The sequence below is a fragment of the Phyllobates terribilis genome, unplaced genomic scaffold, assembly GCF_046119375.1.
Source record: "Phyllobates terribilis strain yellow unplaced genomic scaffold, ASM4611937v1 Scaffold_9__5_contigs__length_417890890, whole genome shotgun sequence".
Taxonomy (NCBI): domain Eukaryota; kingdom Metazoa; phylum Chordata; class Amphibia; order Anura; family Dendrobatidae; genus Phyllobates; species Phyllobates terribilis.
This window is the reverse complement of record NW_027362769.1, coordinates 211672489-211697564: the sequence shown is the minus strand read 5'-3', so window position 1 is coordinate 211697564 and position 25076 is coordinate 211672489. Positions and strand designations below refer to the sequence as shown.

Sequence of the window (25076 nt, the reverse complement as noted above, 5' to 3'; positions counted from 1 at the left end):
GTACGAACAAGCGAGGGGGGGGGGTGTTTATATGTAAAATCATCCTTAAAACCTGTCTTGCGGGAGGATATATGTGAATCAAATTAAAATGTAGAGTCCCTGTGGGTGGAGATAAGGGGAGGGGGAAAAAATAATAAATTACTGATAGGGGTTTGTTATAAGTCTCCAAAAATAATGGAAGTAGCGGAGAATATCCTCATAAAGCAAATAGATGAAGCAGCGACTCAAGGAGAAGTCATTATTATGGGGATTTCAACTACCCTGAAATACATTGGGGAACAGAAACCTTTAGTTCAAGCAAAGGTAATAGGTTTTTGACAACTGTGAGAGACAATTACCTTTCACAACTGGTTCAGGACCCAACAAGAAGGGGGGCACTGCTAGACCTAATATTAACCAATAGGCCAGACCACATATCAAATATACGAGTTGGGGGTCACTTGGGTAATAGTGATCACAAAATAATACGTTTTATGTATCCTTTAACAAGATGTGTAGTAGAGGGGTTACAAGGACACTAAACTTAAGGAAGGCAGATTTCCAATGGTTGAGAGAGGATCTTAGTGCAATAAACTGGGACGATATCCTGAGACATAAAGCTACACAAAGCAAATGGGAGACATTTATTAGCATCCTGAATAGGACCTGTGCACAATATATACCCTATGGGAATAAACATGCTAGAAATAGGAGGAAACCGCTATGGCTATATAGAGCTGTAAGGGGCGCAATAAGTGACAAAAAGAAAGCATTTAGAGAACTAAAGCAAGTAGGTAGTTACATAGTTACATAGTTACATAGTTTATAAGGCCGAAAAAAGACAAGCGTCCATCCAGTTCAGCCTATTTCTTGTGCACTGCAGCTATTCCGCAGCATTGATCCAGGGGAAGGCAAAAAAAAAAACATGCGGTATAGACCAATTTACATCATTGAGGAAAAAATTCACTTCCCGACACCAATCTGGATTAATTAACTATCACTAAGCATAAGATGTAATTTTATTGTTCTCAAGAAAGGCGTCCAGGCCTCTCTTGAACTCATTAAGTGAGTTGGACATCACCACTTCCTCTCCCAGAGAGTTCCAGAGTCTCACGGCTCTGACCGTAAAGAATCCCCTTCTATGCTGGTGCAGGAACCTCCTTTCCTCCAGACGCATAGTGTGCCCCCTCGTCTTTGTCACCATCCTTGGTATAAACAGGTCATGGGAGAGATCTCTGTACTGCCCCCTGATGTATTTATACATGTTTATGAGGTCTCCCCTAAGCCTTCTCTTTTCCAACGTAAATAGGCCTAATTTTGACAACCTCTCTGGGTATTCTAGTCCCTCCATTCCCTTTATTACCTTAGTCGCCCTCCTTTGTACCCTCTCTAGCTCCAATATGTCTTTCCTGAGCACCGGAGCCCAGAACTGTGCACAATATTCTAAGTGCGGCCTTACCAGCGCTTTATACAGAGGAAGAACAATGTTCTCATCATATGCCCCTATTCCTCTTCTGATGCATGCCATGACTCTATTTGCCTTCGCAGCTGCTGCCTGACACTGGGCACTCCAATTTAATTTGCTATTAACCAAGACGCCCAGGTCCTTCTCCATGTCAGATTTCCCCAACGTTTTCCCATTTAATATGTATGGGTGACTGCTGTTTTTCTTTCCCATGTGCATGACCTTACATTTATCGGCATTGAACCCCATTTGCCATTTTTTGGCCCAACTCCCCAATTTATCTAAATCCTCCTGTAGCTGTGCCCTATCCTCATCTGTATTAACTACTTTACAAAATTTAGTATCATCTGCAAATATTGCTATTTTACTATGCAACCCTTCCACTAGATCATTAATAAATATATTAAATAATATAGGGCCCAAGACAGACCCTTGAGGCACCCCGCTAGTAACCCTGACACACCCTGAGCTTACTCCATTGATAACCACCCTCTGCTTTCTATCACTCAGCCAGCTATTTACCCACTTGCACACATTATCCCCCAGACCAAGCATTCTCATTTTATATACCAACCTTTTGTGTGGCACGGTATCAAACGCTTTGGAGAAGTCAAGGTATACAACATCCACTGACTCTCCCCGGTCCAGCTGTGAGCTCACCTCCTCGTAGAAGGCCATCAGGTTTGTTTGGCAGGAGCGATCTCTCATGAATCCATGTTGATATGGAGTTAGACAGTTATTATCATTAAGATATTCTACAATAGCATCTCTAAGAAATCCTTCAAACAATTTACCCACAACAGACGTTAAGCTGACTGGTCTATAGTTCCCATGGTCACTTTTAGACCCCTTTTTGAATATTGGTACCACATTTGCTTGGCTCCAGTCTAGTGGGACAGTCCCTGTCCATAAAGAGTGCTTGAATATAAGATACAGCGGTCTGTCTATCACATTACTTAATTCTTTTAGTACCCGGGGGTGTATGCCATCTGGGCCTGGTGACTTGTCTATTTTGATATTATTTAGGCGTTTCTGAACTTCCTCCTGGGTTAGGTGGGTGATATTTAGCGGAGGGTTTACTTTATCACTTTGCATTTCCTCCGATAAATTGTTTTCTTTTGTGAAAACAGTGGAGAAGAAGCTACTGAGTAGGTTTGCTTTACCCTCATCACCCTCTATGATTTTACCCAGGTTATTTTTCAATGGGCCAACGCCATCAGTTTTAATCCTTTTACTGTTTATATAGTTAAAGAACAGTTTGGGATTCGTTTTACTTTCCTTGGCAATTAGTCTCTGTCTCCTCTTTTGCTATTCTTATTTGTTTCTTACAGATTTTGTTTTTTTCCCTATAAGATATTAGCGCTTCCTCGCTGCCTTCTTGTTTAAGTTTACCGAAAGCCCTTTTTTTGTTTTTCATTGCCCTCTTGACTTCCTTATTTAGCCACATTGGCTTCCTCCTATTCCTAGCCCTTTTATTCCCATAAGGTATGTACCTTCTACAGTGACTATGTATGACTGTTTTGAAAATTTCCCATTTTCTATCCGTGCTCCTATTACTAAAGATACTATCCCAGTCTATAAGGTGAAGGGCATCTCTTAGCTGATCAAACTTTGCCCTCCTGAAGTTCAGTGTTTTTGTGACTCCCTTGCTGGGCACCCTACTGAAGCACATGTGGAATTGTATAATGTTGTGGTCACTATTTCCCAGGTGCCCCCCGACCTGCACCTCAGTTATTCTGTCTGGCCTGTTAGTTAATATTAAGTCTAAAAGGGCCGTCCCTCTAGTTGGTTCCTGCACAAGTTGTGACAAATAATTGTCTTTGATAATTGACAGAAGCCTGTTTCCTTTCTGAGATCTACAGCTTTCGGTTTCCCAGTCTATATCGGGGTAGTTGAAGTCCCCCATAATAATCATCTCGTTATTTTTTGCTACTTCGTCTATTTGTCTCATTGATAGACTTTCCGTGGCTTCTGCTATATTTGGTGGTTTATAACAGACTCCTATGATAATTTTATTATTGTTTTTTGCCCCATGTATCTCCACCCATAAGGACTCGACCTCCTCATTTCCCTCCCATACATCCTCCCGTATTGTAGGCTTTAGACACGTCTTTACATATAGACAGACTCCACCCCTTTTCCGATTTCTTCGATCCCTTCTAAACAGACTGTAACCCTGTAAGTTAACTGCCCAGCCATAGCTTTCATCTAACCATGTCTCGGTTATTCCCACTATGTCATAGTTACCTGTAGATATTTCTGCTTCCAGTTCATCCATCTTGTTTGTCAGGCTCCTGGCATTTGCTAGCACGCAGTTTACACGATTTTGTTTTGTTCCAATCTTCTCCCTGTGGATTGTATTAGAAATTTTCTTACCTCCCTTCCAAGTATCTTGTCTTGGACCTTCTTTGTCGTACTTTATATCTTTCATTAGTATGTTCTCTGGTTGCATGTTCGTGTCCGGCGTTTTTCTTCCCATCCCCTCTTCTTCTAGTTTAACGCCCTCCTGATGACTGTTGCGAGTCTCCTGGCGAATGTGCGTTTCCCGGGTTTGTTGAGGTGTAGTCCGTCTCTGGCAAGGAGTCCATCATAGAGGTAATTCACACCGTGGTCCAGGAATCCAAATCCTTGTTGTCTGCACCATCGTCTCAGCCAGCTGTTCACATCAAGGATCCTGTTCCATCTCCTGACGCCATGCCCGTCTACTGGAAGGATAGAAGAAAAAACTACCTGCGCATCCAGTTCTTTTACTTTCTTCCCCAATGCTTCAAAGTCCTTGCAGATTGTCGGTAGGTCCTTCTTTGCCGTGTCATTGGTGCCAACATGTATCAGAAGAAATGGGTGGACATCCTTGGAACTGATGAGCTTTGGTATCCTATCGGTAACATCCTTGATCTTCGCCCCTGGGAGGCAGCATACTTCTCTTGCGGTTATGTCCGGTCTGCAGATAGCTGCTTCTGTTCCTCTCAGTAGTGAGTCTCCCACCACCACCACTCTTCTTCCCTTCTTGGCTGTCCTTTTTCTTGTCGCTTCTGGGTGTTTCTGGGTACTCTTTTCTTTTTTGCTTGCTGGTAGTTCCTCATCTTTAGGTGTGCCATCTTCGTCCTCCACAAGTCCTTGGAATCTGTTTCTCAGTTGTGTGGTTGGTGGTGTCTCCATGGTCTTCTTGCTTCTTTTGGTCACTTGCCTCCACTTGTCTGCCTCTGGAGGTTCTCTGACGCTTCCTTCACTTTCCGTGACCAGTAGTGACGCTTCTGTTCTGTCCAGGAAGTCTGATGAGGCATTAAATAAATACAGAAAATTAAATAAATTCTGTGAAAAACAAATCAAGGCAGCAAAGATTGAGGCAGAGAGAATCATTGCCAGAGAAAGTAAAAATAACCCCAAAATATTCTTTAACTACATAAATAGTAAAAAACTAAAAAATGATAGTGTTGGCCCCCTTAAAAATAGTCTGGGTGAAATGGTGGATGAGGATGAGGAGGATGAGGAAAAAGCCAATATGCAAAATGATTTTTTTTTCAAAGTATTTACACAAGAAAATCGCATGACAGAAAACATGATTAGTGATAACAAAAATTCTCCATTAAATGTCACTTGCTTAACCCAGCTGAAAGTACAGCGGCGTCTAAAAATCACTAAAGTTGACAAATCCCCGGGCCCGGATGGGATACACCCGCGAGTACTGCCTGAATTAAGTAACGTCATAGATAGACCATTATTTTTAATCTTTAAAGATTCCATAATAACAGGGTCTGTACCACAGGACTGGCGTATAGCAAATGTGGTGCCAATATTCAAAAATTGGACAAAAGCCGAACTTGGAAGTTATAGGCCAGTAAGCTTAACCTCTACTGTGGGTAAAATCCTGGAGGGTTTCCTAAGAGATGCTATACTAGAGTATCTAAAGAAGAATAACCTCATGACCCAATATCAACATGGGTTTACGAGGGACCCTTCCTGTCAAACTAATCTGATCAACTTTTATGAGGAGGCAAGTTCCGGACTGGACCAAGGAAATGCAGTGGATGTTGTGTATATGGACTTTTCAAAAGCTTTTGATACGGTTCCACACAAAAGGTTGATGCATAAAATGAGAACAATGGGGATAGGGGAAAATATATGTATGTTGGTTAAGAACTGGCTCAATGATAGGAAACAAAGGGTAGTTATTAATGGAAAACACTCAGACTGGGTCTCAGTTAATAGTGGGGTACCACAGGGGTCAGTATTGGGCCCCCTTCTTTTTAATATATTTATTAATGACCTTGTAGGAGGCATACAGAGTAATATTTCAATGTTTGCAGATGACACTAAACTCTGCAGAGCAATCAATACAGAGGAGGACAATTTTATATTACAGGAGGATCTATGTAAACTAGAAGCTTGGGCTGATAAATGGAAAATGAGCTTTAAGGGGGATAAATGTAAGGTAATGCACTTGGGCAGAGGAAATAAAATGTATAATTATATGCTTAATTGTAAAACACTGGGCAAAACTGTCACTGAAAAAGACCTGGGTGTATTGGTGGACGACAAGGTCATGTTTGGTGGCAGTGTCAGGCAGCTGCTGCAAAGGCAAATAAAATAATGGGATGCATTAAACGAGGCATAGATGCTCATGAGGAGAATATAATTTTACCTCTATACAAGTCACTAGTGCGACCACACTTAGAATACTGTGTACAGTTCTGGTCTCCGGTGTATAAGAAAGACATAGCTGAACTAGAGAGGGTGCAGAGAAGAGCGACCAAGGTTATTAGAGGACTGGGGGGTCTGCAATACCAAGACAGGTTATTACACTTGTGGTTATTTACTTTGGAAAAAAGAAGGCTTAGGGGTGATCTTATTACTATGTACAAGTATATGAGGAGACAGTACAAAGACCTTTCTACTGATCTTTTTACTCTGAGGCCTGAGACGGGGACAAGGGGGCATCTTCTACTTCTGGAGGAAAGAAGGTTTAATCATAATCACAGACAGGGATTCTTTACTGTAAGAGCAGTGAGACTATGGAACTCTCTGCCGCATGATGTTGTAGTAAGTGATTCACTATTAAAATTTAAGAAGGGCATGGATGCCTTTCTTGAAAAGTATAATATTACAGGTTATATTTACTAGATTCCTTGATAGGGCGTTGATCCAGGGAACTAGTCTGATTGTCGTATGGAGTAGGGAAGGAATTTTTTTCCCCAATGTGGAACTTAGTGTTTGCCACATGGGTATTTTTTGCCTTCCTCTGGATCAACATGTTAGGCTATGGGTTGAACTACAGTAGATGGACTTAGTCTTCCTTCTCCTTCAACCTTAAAAACTATGTTATTATGTTACATGTGTTTTCATTGGGGAGAGGAAAGTAGACAACGCGTTCGGCTTCTTATCTCCTTGGACCGGGCATTGAAATTTAATATCTCCAATCATCTGTCAGGGATGAGAGTCAGGAGGCCCCAACACACATAAGAGCGTCAGCATGTCCTGTAGAAATTGGCAGGTTCTCGTCTAATGGGGTTTACTGTTAAAATGCTGATATCATCTAGTTTTTTCAACGTCTGCAGGATAGGGATACTGAGATACAAGTACTTTTAAACCCCCCTAATAAAATAATATGTATAAAATGTTATAAAAGTAAGATGAAATAAGACATAATGTTTCTCATTTTAGCTTTACGGAATCCACATTCTGTGACACAATAGCTCTCACAATCTGAAGGAAGATTAATGTCTGATGGTAGCAAGGACTAAACCTTTTCTTTCTGTTTTTCTCATTCTGTTCCACTTTTCAGGTACTATCCCATGGGCCATCCAGTGTCAGTCCATCTTTATTTTCTCGCTGACCGCTTCCAGGGTTTTCTTATTAAACATCATGCCACTAATCTCGCAGTCAGTAAACTTGAGACGTTGGAGACCTGGGTGATGCCAAAGAAAGTTTTCAAGATTGCCAATCCAACTAGTGATTTCGGGAGGCTGCAGTTTTCTGAGGTGAGTTAACAGCAAATATAAAAGGAGAAAGAATATATTACAACTGTAAGAACTTTTATTAAGACTTAAGTCCTATCTCTAATGTCTACATTAGGTGCTAGACTGCAAGTCTATTTGCAAGATTGTAAGAAGCGCTATGACCTGTGGAGGTGCCAATAGACTTGAAGGTCACTGATAATGGAGGTTACTGTGCAGCTGAGATGGTGAAGCTTTTCTTCTCTGCCCCCAGTCTTAGTATTCTGTGTGGATTTAGGGTGGCTCACTAGGTCTGCAAAGGGACTATGTGCTTACATTCGCGAAACATATGACTCTGGAGACATTTGGGAAGTGGGGTTACCACATGGTACAAGTCCCTAGCTTCTGTAATAGGGAGGGTTCAAGTCTACAAGCTTCTAAAACAGCAAAACCAAAGAAATGAGCCAGACGGGACATAAGTGCAATGTATATGAGCACGTTCACACATTGGCTATTTCACAGACAAAACCCAAGAAAAAATAAAATGAGCACATACCCTATAGTAAGTAAATAATAATAGTACATGTAAATAGCGTAAAGTACTTCCTTAGCACTATTTTGATCAAAACAGCGTAAACGCCATCCTACCACGATAAGGTGTACCCAGTCGAGACCGTCCTATCCTGACTCTTATATTAAAACTTTGCCACATGGTGCAAGTCCCCAGCTTTTGTAATAGGGATGGTTCAAGTCTATAAGCTTCTGAAACAGTCTTGTCTAGGGAAGAGTGATCCATCTTTTGGTTCTCTCCATGGTTTGGTTAGATGAGTTTGAGAAGTGTAGAGGTGTATCCAGGGTTGAACTGGCCCACCAGGGAACTGGAGAATCCTCCGGTGGGCCCTGTCTTCTCCTTCAGGAGAGTTCATAGTGCAAACCTTGCAGCTGCTATGGAGCTCTTGAGTGGGGTAGAAAGGTGGGTCCTCAGAATCAAATCCTCTGGTGGGTCCAATGTTCTTCAGTCTGGCACTGAGTGTATCTAAAGAGGATAGATAACAATGCTCAGTATCCACTGCAGGCAGAGCCATGCAAAATGTTTCTGTTGGCTTCTACCCAAAGGCAAAACCACCAAACCCCTGCCCTTTTCACAAACCTGGAAAGGGCAACAAAAAAGGGGTGCTCCCAAGTGCAATAAGGACTGGATAAATAGGGAAAAAAGTGCTCTTGTGGGGCGGTTCTAACCTTGCATTGTTGTGCAGAGATTAGCCCCAATTTTAGGAATGCACATGTCTGGGAAATACACCTCCCAGAAGGTGTAAGGATGCTGCTCCGGGCTGCTGTATTCTTGTCTTAACCACTATCAGTGGGATTCGAAAGATAATCCAAAGGTTGAAACAGCCGTAGAAAATTAGTGTGGAGACAGGTCCTGCTTCAGAGATATGGTTCCAATGAAGCGGAATAAGCTAAAATTTTCATGTAAAAACTGCGTTTCCGTGCAGGTACTTGTACCTTCATCAGGAAATGAAGATGAATTTGCTTGAATTGAAATGCGTTGTTTTAGCTCAATAAAATTGGTTATTAGCTTATTCCGCTTAATTGGAACCTTATTTCTCAGGCGGCGCCTGTCTCCACATTGGTTTTCTGTGACCACTTCTAACTTTTCACAAACCTATGTCTCTTAGGACTTGTTCCCACATTGCTGATTTGAAGAAGGAAGTCTGCAGAGGATCTGGACTTGAGGATGGAAAATCTGCAAGCGATATTAGCAGCAAGTCAATAAGAATTCACAGTCTCATCCACACATTACAGATCATTTCTGTGTGGATTTTGACTTGCATTGCGGATTTTTAAATCCCTAGAATATCAATTCTTGGTGCCGATTTTTATTGTGGACTTCACCATTTAAAATGCAGATGGGGAAATCCACAAAATAAATCTGCATGTAGTGGGAATTTTGTTGCGGATCTGCAACAGAATCTACACAGATTTTTCCATTATAAGTAAACATACCATTATACTGGAAACAGAAGAAATTGAAGGGAAAAAATCTGACAAGGGATCCTTGCAGAAAAACTACCGGGGCTTGTGGGTTCGGGTATTTTTGAAAGTATAATGAGACGTGGCACTGGTTTAACACAAATTCTCCCCATGTTGGGCGCTCGGTACACATTAAGATAAGAATATGCTGCATTTAGGAATATATATATAGATATAAGGATAGCATATGTGGTTGGAAGATATGTAGTAGAAATAACAAATCCTATATCCCTGTGCTATGCAGAAGAATGGTAAATGATGTACAGTGGTATGATATAAGTATTTAGTATTCTGTTCCAACCGGAAATTAATTGGGCACATTCTTTTTCTATCAATGTGGCCAACATAACAAATGGCGATCGTGATTGAGCAATTAAGAAAGACCAATGTAGAGCTCAGACTTTTGGTGTGTGTGGCAAATCCCAGACATTAATGTTCCATTAAGGAGATTAATGCTTTGTTAGCTCTGTTTATCAAAGTGTCTGCTGGTTGACTTTTAATTCCCTGAAGTGATAAGTTATCACCGCTATAATTTTTCCCACTTTTTACTTTCATTTGTTTGTTACTGTCGCATCTACGTTACCATTTAAATAAAGCCTCTCTGTGCGAGAACTTTACTCATTTTTGGAGTTGTCCAATATCTAAGAGTTCTTTTAAAATATAGACTTGTGCACATAGCAATGGTGAGTGCACAGACTGTATTATAGATCTGCAGTCACTATGCATGATGCAGAATGGGGCTTTTGTGAGCCACTTATTCTCCCATAGAAGTACTATGTGTCACGGTTTTGTCACTCACTGCGGCCGAGGGTCACTGCTCAGCCGCCCTAAGGGATCTGGAGTGTGCTGGGCTGTCAGTATTTTGATTGACAGCTCTACTGCTCAATCTGGCCTAGCCTACGGGCGCTCCTCCAGGTGACTCCCGTTCTTGATAATTTGCTAGCTATTTAACTGACTAGCTATGAGCAGACCATTGTCAGTTGTAGCTTTGCTCAGTGGGGTGTGTGCTGAGTTCTCTGTGTCTGACTTCCTGATCTTGTTGCCAGATTTTGGATTTGTCTTGACTATTCGTGTGTGTTTTCCCTTTTACTCCTGATGCTCTCTGACCTCAGGTACCTGACCCCGGACTTTGCCTCTGCTTATCTGTTTCTCTTATACCTTTATCTTGACATATTCTCCTGGTATTTGACCTCGGACTGTGACTTGACCTCGTCTTTGTCTTGCCCCTCTGTACTACGAGCCCTCCTGGTATCTGACATCAGACTTTCTGACTACCCTGTCTCACAGCTTGTCCATGAGTTGTGTCTCAGTGTCACACTATATATAAATTACATATCTTTAATATAACCCTCCAATCCAAAGTAAAAATGTGACCACACATAGCTGTATAGTACATGTAAGCATTATTTTGTGATGGGGGTTCAGAAGAGAGAAAAAACGACAGCTGATTTGAAAAGGAGGACACCAATTATGTATTCCATACGTTGGATATATACAGTATGGTCAGTTTTTTACTATAGACTGGAGGATTGCCTTAAAGGTTTTTTTTCAACCTCTATTTTCAGAAAAGCACCACTCCCTAGCTACCTGGCTTTCTGCTTGCCAGGGCAAGATGTACTCCTGAAAATTGACAACTTGGCCGAACTGCGCACTCTCCCATCAAGCAAGCAGAGACAGTGTCGTGTTTGCAGCACTGGAGGAGCTCTTGGGTTCAGCCATCTGGCCAGCTTCACAGCAGTGTTTACAACCTCTAAAGGAAAAAGCTTGCAAGCATACGCTCATTGCTTTGGAGACCAGCCACCTCTGAAAGACTGCAGAGGTGGCCAGTAACGAACCAGTGAGCAGTAAACCATAGAAAAAATTCTTGATAAGGAGTAAATTGGGTAAATTAGATTACTTGCATTTTTTGTTTTTTTTTTAACATGCATTTTTATCGCGTTTTTGATGCTGCAGTTTTTGTCTTATTTTGGTGTGTCACTCTTTAAATAAAGGTGCTTTATTGATATACTTAGGTGCGGATCACATGTGTTTTTGATGCGTTTCCGCTACAGAAATGCACTAAAAACACACATGCAGTTTTTACCTGTGGATTTTCCACATCTAATGTAAGTCTATGGGGAAAATCCACACAGAAAACTCAGCGTACCTGCAAGAGAAATTGACATAGGACTAAGAACTGACTGTTCAAAATGCGTCAGTGAGAATGTTTCTGACCTAACGCCTTTTTTTAATATCGCTGTTTTTAGATGAGTTCATAATAAATTGTTGATGTTTTTATAATATCTATTCCACGCAAGTGGTGCTGGACCTACCTCTCTTTTTTTTGCGGATCTGAAACACGCACCGCGAGGTCAGTTTACATTAAGTAAAATTAAAGCATAGTGGGCATGACATTTTTATAAATCCCATCCACTTTGCTGGAACTGAAAGACGTTGCATTTTTGATGCAGCAAAAATACACAGCGTCAAAAACGCACCAAAAGCTCATCGTAGTCTTAAAGGGGTATTCCCATCTCCAAGATCCTATCCCAATATGTAGTAGGTGTACTAATAATAATATTAGCAAATACCTCCAATTAGAAATGTAGTATAGTATTTTTGATTCGCTATGTCCCTTTCCTCATGTGCAGGCATTGCAGGACCTTAGGTATCCACGGTTACTGCTACTGATAAAGTGACAGATAGCTGCTAGCGGTCGTAACCGTGGATACCTAAGGTCCTGTATCGCCTGCACATTAGGTAAGTGGCATTGCAAATCAAAAATACTATACTACATTTCTAATTGAAGGTATTTGCTAATATTATTATTATTACACCTACTACATATTGGGATAGGATCTTGGAGATGGGAATACCCCTTTAAGTCCTTTTATCCTGTAATATTATTGTGAATGTGCGATTCATGATAATCTTGCAGTCTAAACAGGATGCTGATCACCCAGTGAACAAGTAAAATTCTAGTCCGTCATGTGAAATGATCTTTTGTGCTGCAGCTCATTGTCCTGTGTAAACAGGATTACACTGCCGAGAAAAATGAAATATGTCCACGTCCGCTATAACCATAACTGTACACATACTTAGTAGAAAGGATCTTAAGAGCTTCCGGGACCTTACATGTACTCTATCTGGAGGTCTATCTATGTATATGTTGTAGTCCATGAGTTTACTCATTATTGGCTAGAATACATAATGAATTCTAATTTGTTATTTCTATAAATAAAGGAAGCTATTCCTTCATTATACTTTCCTTGATGTTTACGTTATCTGGCCATTTTGCTGTCTTCTGGCCAGTTATTTCCACAATAAGGAATTACTCAGGCTGCTGCTGAGTCCTGATTAAAGCAGTCCATACACATCAGATGGCTATCCACTGAACGATGCTTCAGCCAATCATTTGGCCAACAGTCAGGTCAGCAGACTCTCTCAAACACAAGAGCCATCCTTTGGCCGATCGCCCCCGTGTTCTCTATGAGACAGCCCCCGGCTGGTATGTTGGCCAAGAACAATGCAATTGGCAGTCCAAAATCAGACATGCCTGATCGACATATTTCCAGACGATTAGTTGGCCAGCGCTGCCATACATAGTAAACAATTGTCTGAACCCGTCAATAGTGGCTGCTTCACCCAACATTAGTCTAATGTGTATGTGGGGCTTAAGACTCTTCCCCAAATTACTCGGCATGTGCTACTTAGTAATTGATACCTTCTCGGTCTCAAGGTTCCCAAAGTATCCTCAAACCTGTTGTTAGCCATTCTGAACATAGATAACTCATAATAGTAGGCGAGGAGCTCTGAGTTATGTTATCTTAACCGAGCATGGCAAACTTCCACAGTATTTTGTACATATCTGCCCTTCTTCAGCTCAACACATCATTACCCTACCAGACATTCAACTATGTTGAAATATACACAGTCAGTTGTTTTCCTAAGTCAGTTTTTAACCATGGATCAGGAGTTGGTTTCATTAGATGTAACACACCCAATTCATCACATCTATCATGGGGTGAAATAATTTATGCCTACATTATAGTGGTGGCTATGTGATACATCTCACTCTTCACGCTGACCTCTATTGACTATGCTTAGTAGGTCATTGTTTAATCAATGCTAGTCAAGGTTAAATCTCATCACAGTATTCCATCTAATGACATGTTACATCTCACAATATACACTCCACTCAGAGCTGTTTACCGTAGGAACCACAACTGTTTTTTTTATCTCTCTGTCCATTCTCATGTTTTCAGCTCTGCAGTATCAAATTAGCTGCCAGTCTTTGCAATAAAATAATTTATTGGTGGTTATTTCCTATGGGAACAAATGATCAATAAGGACAAACGAACGAAGACATTTTTTTGTATGATGCTCTTGGCCATTTTTTTTCATGTCAACTGGAATTTTCATATAAGGAGATAATAGGACGTGAGGGTCATAATCTGAAGTCACTTTTTTAATTTTGTAACATTTTTTATTTAGAATTTAAAGGGATTGTCCCAAGTTTCAAAAGAACAGGAGGCTCAAAACAATTTATAACACCAAAAGATAGTATACTATTCTTTTATGGTGATTACCACGTTGGCACCATATGTTTTTGGTCCACCATGATGACAACACTTCTCTGCATCACTTGAGGTGGTTGTGCGGTCACGTAATGAAGAGATGAGGCATTTTTGCTATGTTGGAAGTGCTCAAAACCAATGGTGAACAAGTGTCATGGGCACTGTAGGCTTTCCAAAAGGTTAATGTAGTCCTTTTTGGATATTTTAAACTGGAGCCCCCTGCTTTATTTTATCCTCTTTACTGCACGACAAAGAAATCTATTATGTTTATAGTTTTATTAACTAGATTTAGGCCTGTAGAAGGAATGTAACGTGTTTGTTCCTATATAGGTCATCATTATCATACAAGTGGGTGGTCAATATTTGGTATCCGTACAGATCAGCTGTTCTCAGTTTTGGCGCCAGCCAAATGAAAACAGAGCAGAATAGCACGGCTCTGTATACTGTGTAGTGTCCATAGTCAAAAAATGCCTCTCAGCTCCTATACAATGTTGAATAAGACCTGAGCTGCAATTCTCGACAACAACAACCACTACACAGTAAACCGAGCCGTGCTGGTCCACTCCTTACTTTCCGTACATCTTGCCGACACTGGAGCTGATAACAACTTATTGGTGGGGGTGCCATGTGTCGGACCACCACTGATCTGATAATGATGACCTAATGATAGGTCATAAAAATCATAAGGCTGGACAACCTTTTTAATATTTTAGATGGTTAGTGTCATTTCAACAAACTTTGTATAAATCTACAGTACAAGCGAAATATAAGAAACTTTGTTATTTTACTAATCAGAGAAGTGTATTTCTTTTTCCACTTACAAGACACCTCTTCTCTTCTCTCTTTCCTCCTGGACTCATAATTCACTATGGAAAATAGTTCACATCCTTCTAGGCCAAAGCAAGATGGACTGCCAGCTCACCTAAAGGTGTTATCCGGGACTTTGTTTTTTTCCCCTATGGGGCAAACACTTATCAACTTACTTGCTGGCACTCTCACCCAGATCAATGTGGTCACGGACCGCCCCTTCCAGTGATTCTACTTCCTGTGATGTCACTCCGACAGAGCTGTTCCTTCTCTTCCGCTCTGCTCTGTCGACACAGCGTTACTGCTGACGTCAAGTTGATTGACAGCCGGCTCAACCTAATGCAGTGGGGACCCAGCTGTCAATCAACAGGACGTCACTGCCGATGTCATGTTGATTGACAGCTGGCTCCCCACTGCATTAGGCTGAGACGGCTGTCAATCAGCTTGACGTCAGCAGTAACGCTGTGTCGACAGAGCAGAGAGGAAGAAAAGGAACTGCTCTGTTGACATAACATCACAGGAAACAGGAGAATCACCGGCAGGAGCGGTCCGTGGCGAAATCGTCACAAGACAGAACAGGCAGGTAGTTACCAACGATATGTAACCCCTTTAACTATCAAATTAAAGCTCATATTATAAACTATGTAGAGGGGAGAGGAAGGATAAGTGAGGAGCATTCAGCAGAATAAGAGACAGAGTAGTAGGGTGATTGCGTTAGAGCAGGATCTCTTATGTCTCTGTACACTATGAGCAAGAGACATCACTGCTGTTGGTATCCTCCCACTAGCTTAGAGACATTTGAGAAATGGAGATAGAGCCTACTGAAGTGAAAACTGGTGAAAAATGCAACTTACAAGTCATATAATGGCCAGAAACAGTATAACAGTATAATTCCTCATATACACACACATGACAGCTAACTCTGAAAAGTTATCTAAAATGACAGGTACGCTTTTATATTGATATTTAAAAAAAAAATCCCCATGTGGTGAACATATAAGAGACACATACTCAATTTCTGGATTATTTTTACAGACAATAAAGCAGGGGGTGTGCTTTACAGCGGCTCCAATGTCCAGTCAATTGAGTTGCAAAAGATTCCTCTAACGAGTTTCAAAATTATAAAACTTCAAGATTTTTGTATAAATAGGTACATAAAAATAAAATAAAACACTTTTTAAAAAAAAAAAAGTGTGTAATTTAAACTATTAAAAATGAAGGCATACATTTTTTATGGAATATTCTTGGCCATAGAGCACTGCATAACTTAAAGTGATTGTCTAGGACTAACATATTGATGACCTGTTTGTAGGACTGGTCATCAATATCGGTCCGATGGGGGTCCGACACCCAGTACCCTCAACCATCATCTGCTATCTGCTTTGGTGTTGCCCAAACCTAAACAATGCATGGAGTGGGAATAGCGCGGCTTAGTACTTTGCCCCAAGGTGGTACTGCAAAGTGCTAAGCCACTCCACTATCACTAAACAATGTACGAGCTGTAGACTGTTTACACCTGGCTGACACCGGAGCAAATATCAGCTGATGGGTAGGGGTGGCGGGTGGCAGTCCACGACTGATCTGATATGGATGACTAATTCTGAGAATGGGTTATCAATATATTAGTCCTGGACGATCCCTTCATTTGTATTACTTACCATCCCTTCTTATAAATACGAGCTTGCGCTACCTAACACAATAAAACTGCATTGATTTATTCTGCACATTCCACAGGAAAACATAAAACAATGTTCTGGTATAAATCATTTTTATCAATAAAAAAACAGGCGAAAGTAAAATGTCTTATCTTATGTAAAGGGCAGTGTGCAGACTCAATGTGAGCCTTAGTTAAATGTGAATAAATGGTGAATCTGTACGGAATTAGTCGCCTCTCGTATGCAAAATTAATTACATTTATTATATTCTTAATTTTTTTCAAGGCTGGAACCGAATGGGATGCCAAAGAAAGAATATTCCGGAATTTCGGTGGCATTATGGGGCCTATGGATGAGCCAATTGCAATGCAGAAATGGGGAAAAGGACCCAATATAACGGTCACAGTTGTGTGGATCGACCCCGTAAATGTCATTGCTGCTACTTATGATATTCTTATTGAATCTACTGCGGAATATACTCATTACAAACCTCCTCTGAACCTGCCTCTCAGGCCTGGCATTTGGACTATTCGGGTTCTTCATCACTGGGTGCCTGTGGCTGAAACTAGATTCCTGATAAGCCCGCTTACTTTTTCCAACCGGCAGCCCATTAAAAGTGGTAAGTCCAAGAGTCGGTGAATGTCAGAGTTGACCAAAAAAATTTGCAAGACCCTTGTCTAGTGGCCACATTGGTAATCCATGGCCACCGGATCAGAGCACTATGAACCTCCTACTACTTGCAGCAAATCATGGACCATGGTCCTGTAATTCTTTTGCTCAATTGTATTGAATGTGGTATTGTAATTGGACAGTAATCTCCAATCTGTTGCTTTCCAGCTGTTGTGAAACTATAACTCCCATCATGCACTTACAGCCATGGTGACCATTGTGTATATTAAAGGGGTTGCCTAGGACTTTTATTATTTTTGTATATGGGGCTAAGAACTAACAGTCAGATAGTTGCTAACTACCTGCCTGTTCTGCACGGTGCCGATCTCTACCAGCTCAGCTGGCAATTCCCTTGCTTCATTTCACCTCTCGTCAACAGAGCAGCACCTTCTCTCCTGGGTTGCTCTGTTGACAGTGCATCACTGCAGACGTCATGCTGACTTACAATTGGCTTCCCGCAGTTAAGTAGCAGGGAGCTGGCTGTCAATCAGCATGAAATCGGCAGATACGCCCTGTCAACAGAGCAGAGAGGAAGAGAAGGCACTGCTCTGCCAACATGACATCATTGTAAACCCCAGCTCTGAGCTTGCATAGATCGGTGCCGGACCGAACAGGTATTTAGCCCCATACGAAAAACTACTAAAAGTAATAGTATGGATTGAGTATTTCTTGAAGGTTTTCCATAAGAATTAATGAAGGTTGCATAAGAGAAATCCATTACTATTGCATGGTGCGACATTCTGTTTTAATTTCATTTTTACAGGGTACCCTTTCTTCGTTTAATCAGACTTGTTTTGTATACATTGAGCATATTTGGGAAACCGCTGTGAGCTAATGCACTTCTAATCCTCCTTAGCAGGAGAACCAGCTGGCAAATATCTTATAATAACAATAGATTTAAAGGCTTTTTTCCTTAATTCTTACTATTTTTCATTTTTAACATACACTGTGGAAATGTTCTTGATTTTTTTTTCTTTTACCTTTAACACTTTGTAAAAATAACTTTGACAACAAATATTGTATTTTTTTGCGAGTATTTCACTGTTTAGAAAATCACAACATTATGCCAAATTTTAAGGAACTGCTTTTTTACCAATTTTCTAACATAATCGGTCCATGTAGGAATAAATCGTGGCATGCCCTAGTCTTGTGTCTCTTGCATTTTACTAGTTTTATTTCTGCTGAATGACACGTATTACATACAACCATGTGAACATGTGCCTAAGCTGGCCTGTCCTTCTTAGGACTAATTCACACAACCGTTGTATTTTCTCATCCGTTTTACTGACGAAAGTCCCGGACCGACCCTGGTGTAGTGATCTGAACTAACAGCATCATGTATAGTTATGAGGCTCTGGTCATGAGACAAGGACTCAAGAAAATACAGGTGCTATACCTTTGTTTTAAAGGGAATCTGGCAGCAGGTTTTTGGTACTTCATCTGAGAGCAGCGTAATGTAGGAAAAGGAAACCCTGATTCCAACGATGTATCACTTAGTTTACTGGATGCAGCTGTTCTGACACAATCAGAATTTTTAGATTTAGCAATGCAGCAGAGCTGAGGAAGCTAACTCCGCCCACACCAGGCTCTCTATGTACATTGTCTATAGACAGTGAGCTGCTTATCAGAGAAGGGGGCGGAGTTGGACCAGGGCTCACACACTTCTGTAGTGCAGCACTGATAATCACCTGGTGATAAAATCTTCAATCTAACTAAACAACAGCACACAGCCAAACATGTGACACATTATTGAATACGGTGTTTTTACCCCTACCTCATACTGTCCTCAGATTACATAGCAAAAGCCTGCACACAGATTCCCTTTACATAAGAGCTATAAGCATATAGGTTTCTTTGCGAGAAAAGGTTGTCCAAATCCAGAATGACAAATTTATATTTGACCTTTATAGCTTCATAGATTCATTTGTATGATTGCAAACACAAGATATACTGTAAGTTTTCCTTCTGCAGCCAAGAGGTCTGATGAGCGATTTTTGAGTTTGTTCCAAGGCCAACGGTTCCTTGTGTTATTGTTGCTCCTTGACGATCTTAAGTGATTACAATAGTTAAATTCTTGGCAATCTGTACTGATCTATAGCTACTGAGATTAAAATACTATGCAGCATATGGCGACACGTGGAAATGGATAAACTGTCTTAGAATAAGGCACACAATATAGTCAGTATGAGCGGAAAAACATTTACAGCCGAATGGTAACAAGGGAAATGTTAGGCATGGGGCCTTTTCTGGATCCGAAATGGGTTCAGAATCATCAGTGGATTCTATGGTCTCCCATTCTGGTCCAGTCAGGTCAGATGCTGCTCAGCATCGTCGTCGGTCCCAACGCCTAGCTGGTGCACGAGATGTACAGGTTGTCTCTCGGGTCTTTGTTCCTAGCAACATGAAGGATAGGTTGCGGAGGGAAACAGTGCTGCTACAGCCTAAGTCCAGGATTCACTGCACTGAGCATGCCCGTGACATGGCGGACCGTGATTGGTGGTTTGGGAGTCAGCTGATCCGGTGACCTGGCACCGCCTGATTGGTCGCAGGTGACGTCACCAATAATGCGACGGTGGGCAGGACTTAATCTTTAAATAGCTCGCCCACAAACATTGATCATTGAGCTATGGTGGTGTAATTGTGTGGACGCTTGGTCGTTTGGGCTCCACGTGTGCTTTAGCTTCTGTCAGACAGGTTTAGCAGGGATAGGCAGCCTTAGATGGAGGGAGGCAGGTAGCTTCGTCTGACAGTCTAGCTCCGACAAAGGGGTCGCCATACACCCCGAGCAGTCTGCAGACGCCGTATTCCCGGCACTGCCTGTAAGCCACGTGGAGTGATATTCCTCAGTCCGGTAGCACGCCGGCTGGGAGCACGTATACGCCGGCGTGAATCACATGCATCCTAGCGCTTGCTGCATAGTCCCTGTGCAGTAAACAGGGCTACAGATATATTATTTGTAGCACATCTCTCGTGCGGTTAACAGAGATACTGCGAATCCCTATTCCCATTCCGGTGTGCAGTAACACGGAAGGGATTGTTATTTCTGTTGGTTGTTTTACCTTCTTACCCGGAAAGTGTTCGGCCGCAGTCCTCCAGTCTGCATCGCGGACCCCAGGTTCGGTTGCTTTCCATTACTTAATAAAGTTGTTTGCAACCGTCCCCTTAACAGTATCAGAGCGCCAGGGTCTTGCCAAACATGGCTGACAACCAGCAACTGCAGCGCTATATACAGCAACTTGAGGCCAGACTTAGGACTCTGGAACAAGCTGCCCCGGTCGCTGATATCACTGCAGTAGCTACCCAGGCAGCTTCTCAAGCGGCCAATCTGGTTAACACGGCTGCGGTGAATGCTGCGGCAGCTGCAATCGCCCCATTACCCCGGTTTGCTCTCCCGGAAAAATTTTCTGGCAACAGCAGATCCTGCAAAGGTTTTATTAATCTGTGCTCCATTCAGTTGGAGATGATGGAGGCATGGTTCCCCTCTGAAAGGGCCGAAGTGGGTTTTGTCATCTCGTTACTTTCTCACAGGGCCTTGGAGTGAGCTACACCTCTGTGGGAGCGGAGTGACCCGGTAGTGGTTAATGCGGGTCTCTTTCTTACAGCCCTAAAAAAAGTTTTCCTAGGTCCTCAGGTCACGCATGATACAGCTCTTAAGCTTCTGCTTTGGTCCAGGGTTCGGTCACCGCCAGCCACTATGCCATCCAGTTCAGAACCCTAGCGGCTGAATTGGATTGGTCTGAGCGGTCTTTAATCCAGGTGTTCTGGAGGGGTCTGGCTGGGCATATTAAAAAGGCTCTATCTACCCGAGAGATTCCAACCTCCCTGGAGGAGTTAATCTCTCTCGCTAACCGAATAGATTTGCGTCATGCAGAACACAAGTTAGAGCTGGAGGTCCCCAGACCTCAGTGACGATTGGCACCTTCATTCTCTACACCCATTTCCAAACCCGCGACTCCCGACCCAGAGCCTGAGGCTATGGATATATCCCGGACTGAGTCTAGCCCCTCTCCTTCCCGACCTGCACATCTCTTGGAGTAACCCATTAATAAGGGTTCCAAGCAGTCGGGAAAACGAGTGTATCTAACCGCCGTTGGAGGAGGTGTGTTAGATTCCGGGGCTCCTTCCTCCAAATTATTGTATAAGGTGACATTGTTCTTCGGAACAATCATGGTTACTGCCAAGGCATGGATGGCAATTTTTTGTCATCTACGTTTGCCCAGAAGTACGCCATTCCTATGGAGTTCCTGCCAAAACCAATGAACATTAGGGTAGTCAACGGTTCACTACTGGACACGCAAATCACCCACCAATCGATTCCCCTAACCATGTCGTTTCCTCAGGGTCACCGGGAGGTTATCTCCTCTCTTATTATTCCCGGTGGATTAGATGAGGTGCTATTGAGCCTCCCATGGTTACGTTGTCACACTCCACACATTGACTGGAATACATGGAGAATTTCTTCCTGGAGTGAGAATTGTGCGTCTCAGTGTATGGTTACAGCCACCCGGAGGGTAGTCTCTGAGCCTTCTACCGACTTGGCCGCCCTCCCTGTGCAATATCAGACTTTTGCGGATGTCTTCCCCAAAAAGGCTGCAGACACTTTACCTCGCCACCAACTGTATGGCTGTCCTATTGATTTAGCCCCCGGCACAGATCCTCTGTCTGTCTCCGAGACCCAGGTCTTGTCAGATTATATCAAAAAGAACCCTCGGGTAGACCTTTTGTCCCAGTCCATGGATACGGCTGAGGACGATGATGAGCCCAGGCTCACCGTTCCTTCGGGAAGTATGCGGATGGTGGCTCCAGTGTCCTTAAACCAGGTTCCTTCAGGGAGGACGTTCGTTCCCCCTAACCTACAAAATGAGGTGCTCTCCTGGGCACAAGCCCCTAAGATCGGAGGTCATTTTGTGGTCAAACGTACCACAAAGTTTCTTCAACGGTCGTATTGGTGGCCCCAGTGGTGCCAGGACATTAAGGAATATGTTCTAGCGTGTGTCTCCTGTGCGAGAGATAAGTCATTCCGTCAAAGTCCGGCTGGTCTTCTCCACCCGTTACCTGTGGCGGATTCCACAGAGCAGACTCCGCTTTTTCTGAATAATGGCCAACATTCACACGTTCGGTTCCTATGCCAGTTCCCTCTATGGAACCTGGGTTCAGAGATTTGGCTCTGGAGGCGCAGGAGGTTTGGGACCATACCCAGGATACTATATTGGCCTCCAAGAATCGAATGAGAGAGTCGGCTGGCACTCTTCGTCATCCAGCTCCCGTATTCTATCCGGGCGACAGAGTGTCGCTTACGGCTCGCAATATTAAAGTACGTTGGGAACCTGCTAAGTTTGCCCCCCACTTTATTGGTCCTTTCAAAATTTTGGCCCAAGTAAACCCAGTAATGTACCGTTTACAGTAACCATGCCACCTGAGGAGTCACAACACTTTTCATGTGTCGCTCCTTAAACCCCTTCGCCTGACAAAACTCGCTGAACCCCAACCTGCTACACACACCAGTGGTAATGATCTCGCGGTGCAGGCTATTATAGGGTCTAAGGTTGTTCGTGGAAAAAAATGGTACCTAGTACACTGGAGGGGCCACGGATCTGAGGATCGTTCCTGGGAACTGGTGGACCACATTCATGCTCCCCTGCTCATTGAGGAATATGACTGTCAAGTGGAGGGGGATGATGTTAGGTGTTTTCTGGATCCGAAATGGGTTCACAATCATCAATGGATTCTGTGGTCTCCCATTCTGGTCCAGCCAGGGCAGATGCTGCTCAGCATTGTCATCGGTCCCAACGCTTAGCTGGTGCATGAGATGTACAGGTTGTCTCTTGGGTCTTTGTTCCTAGCAACATGAAGGAAAGTTGCGGGGGGAAACAGGGCTGCCACAGCCTAAGTTCAGGATTCACTGCACTGAGCATGCCCGTGACATGCCGGACCGTGATTGGTGGTTTGGGAGTCAGCTGATCTGGTGACCTGGCACCGCCTGATTGGTCGCGGGTGACGTCACCAATAATGCGACGGTGGGCAGGGCTTAATCTTTAAATAGCCCGCCCACAAACATGGCGGCGCTCTGATCATTGAGCTATGATGGTGTAATTGTGTGGACGCTTGGTCGTTTGGGCTCCACGTGTGCTTTAGCTTCTGTCAGGCAGGTTTAGCGGGGGATAGGCAGCCTTAGATGGAGGGAGGCAGGAAGCTTCATCTGACAGTCTGGCTCCAACAAAGGGGTCGCCATACACCCCGAGCAGTCTGCAGACGCCGTATTCCTGGCACCGCCTGTAAGCCACGTGGAGAGATATTCCTCAGTCCGGTAGCACACCGGCTGGGAGCACGTATACGCCGGCGTGAATCACACACGCATCCTAGCGCCTGCTGTGTAGTCCCTGTGCAGTAAACAGGGCTACGGATACATTATTTGTAGCACATCTCTCGTGCGGTTAATGGAGATAGTGTGAATCCCTATTCCCGTTCTGGTGTGCAGTAACACGGAAGGGATTGTTATTTCTGTTGGTTGTTTTACCTTCTTACCCGGAAGGTGTTCGGCCGCAGTCCTCCAGACAGCATCACGGACCCCGGGTTCGGTTACTTTCCTTTATTTAATAAAGTTTTTTGCAACTGTCCCCTTAACAGGAAAAATATAAAAATAAAAAAATATAAATATAATTTATAAAAAAATAGATTGGACCAAAACATCGAAATACCAAAATGCTCTGACTCTGGTCCTCTGATGTCAGTGTATTCCATGCCATGGCCTGTATCCCATGCATGTTCATGTGTTCTGAAACTCTGTACATAGTCACAAAACTTTAGGTGACCACCTGATATGTCATCAATATGAACCGACTGTCATTGATGTGGCCATCAAATGGCCTCAACAGTCATTTAAGGTATTGTCACTATATCCCATACACAGATGGGTAAAAGGAGCAGCAGGGTACGCCAGAAATCAAAGAGGAGGACTGGAGATGACTTGGGGAAGTGAACATATAGGAAAATATGGGATCTTTTATCTCTAATCGTAGTGGGTGCAAAATATGTTGGTACGAAGTAGCTACTGTTGACGGATCTCATTATAGTATAACTTTTATATATATATTATATATAGTGTAGCTTATAATTGCAGTGTAACTTATGACTGCTCATATAATTTTTGCACTGGATTTCCATGTGGTATTGTTTAAAACACAACTTCTGACATTTTTTTTTGTGGTATCACAAATTTCTGTTCCCTGCCTATAGTAAATTACTTACCAGTCGCCGTCTTCTGCTCTTCCTGGCACTGCTCCAGTCCGCCACCTTGTAACTGCAGCTCCTGAACTGCCGGAAGCATTTTGCAAAATTATTTATTTTTTTTTTTTTTACTTTGGTTTAGTGGTGCTTTTTAGACAGGATTCTAAATGGAATTTGCCTGAAAAAATACGTCATGTGAGTTATAGCAGACATCTTAAAGGGATTGTCTGACAGTGTCTGATACTGTGTCCAGTTCTGGGCACCACGTTTTAAAAAAGACATTGAAAAACTGGAGCAAGTTCAGACTAGAGAGGAGCTACCAGGATGGTGAGCGGACTGCAAACTATGTCCTACAAGGAACGGTTGAATGATCTGGGAATGTTTATCTTGCAAAAAAGAAGACTGAGAGGAGACTTAGTAGCTGTCTACAAATATCTAAAGGGCTGTCACGGTGTAGAGGGATCATCCTTATTCTCATTTGCACACGGAAACACGAGAAGCAATGGAATAAATCCAAAAGGGAGAAGATACAGATTAGATATTAGAAAAAAACGTTTTGACAGTGAAGGTGATCAATGAGTGAAACAGGCGGCCACGAGAGGTGGTGAATTCTCCTTCAATGGAAGTCTTCAGAGGCTGGACAGACATCTGTCTGAGATGGTTTAGTGACTCCTGCATTGAGCCGGGGGTTGGACACGATGACCCTGGAGGTCCCCTCCAACTCTAACTTTCTATCATCCTGTGACAGTAA

At 42.7% G+C, this 25076-nt stretch overlaps 1 protein-coding gene across 1 annotated transcript in view; it reads left to right on the top strand.

Moving 5' to 3' along the window:
- The window catches only part of XYLT1 (xylosyltransferase 1), a 398924-nt gene that overhangs the window by 357801 nt on the left and 16047 nt on the right, over positions 1-25076 (top strand). The window contains exons 9-10 of the mRNA XM_073647654.1: positions 7227-7422; positions 16715-17048. Of these exons, the coding sequence (XP_073503755.1) occupies positions 7227-7422; positions 16715-17048 (530 nt within the window). The remainder of the gene's footprint in view (positions 1-7226; positions 7423-16714; positions 17049-25076) is intronic.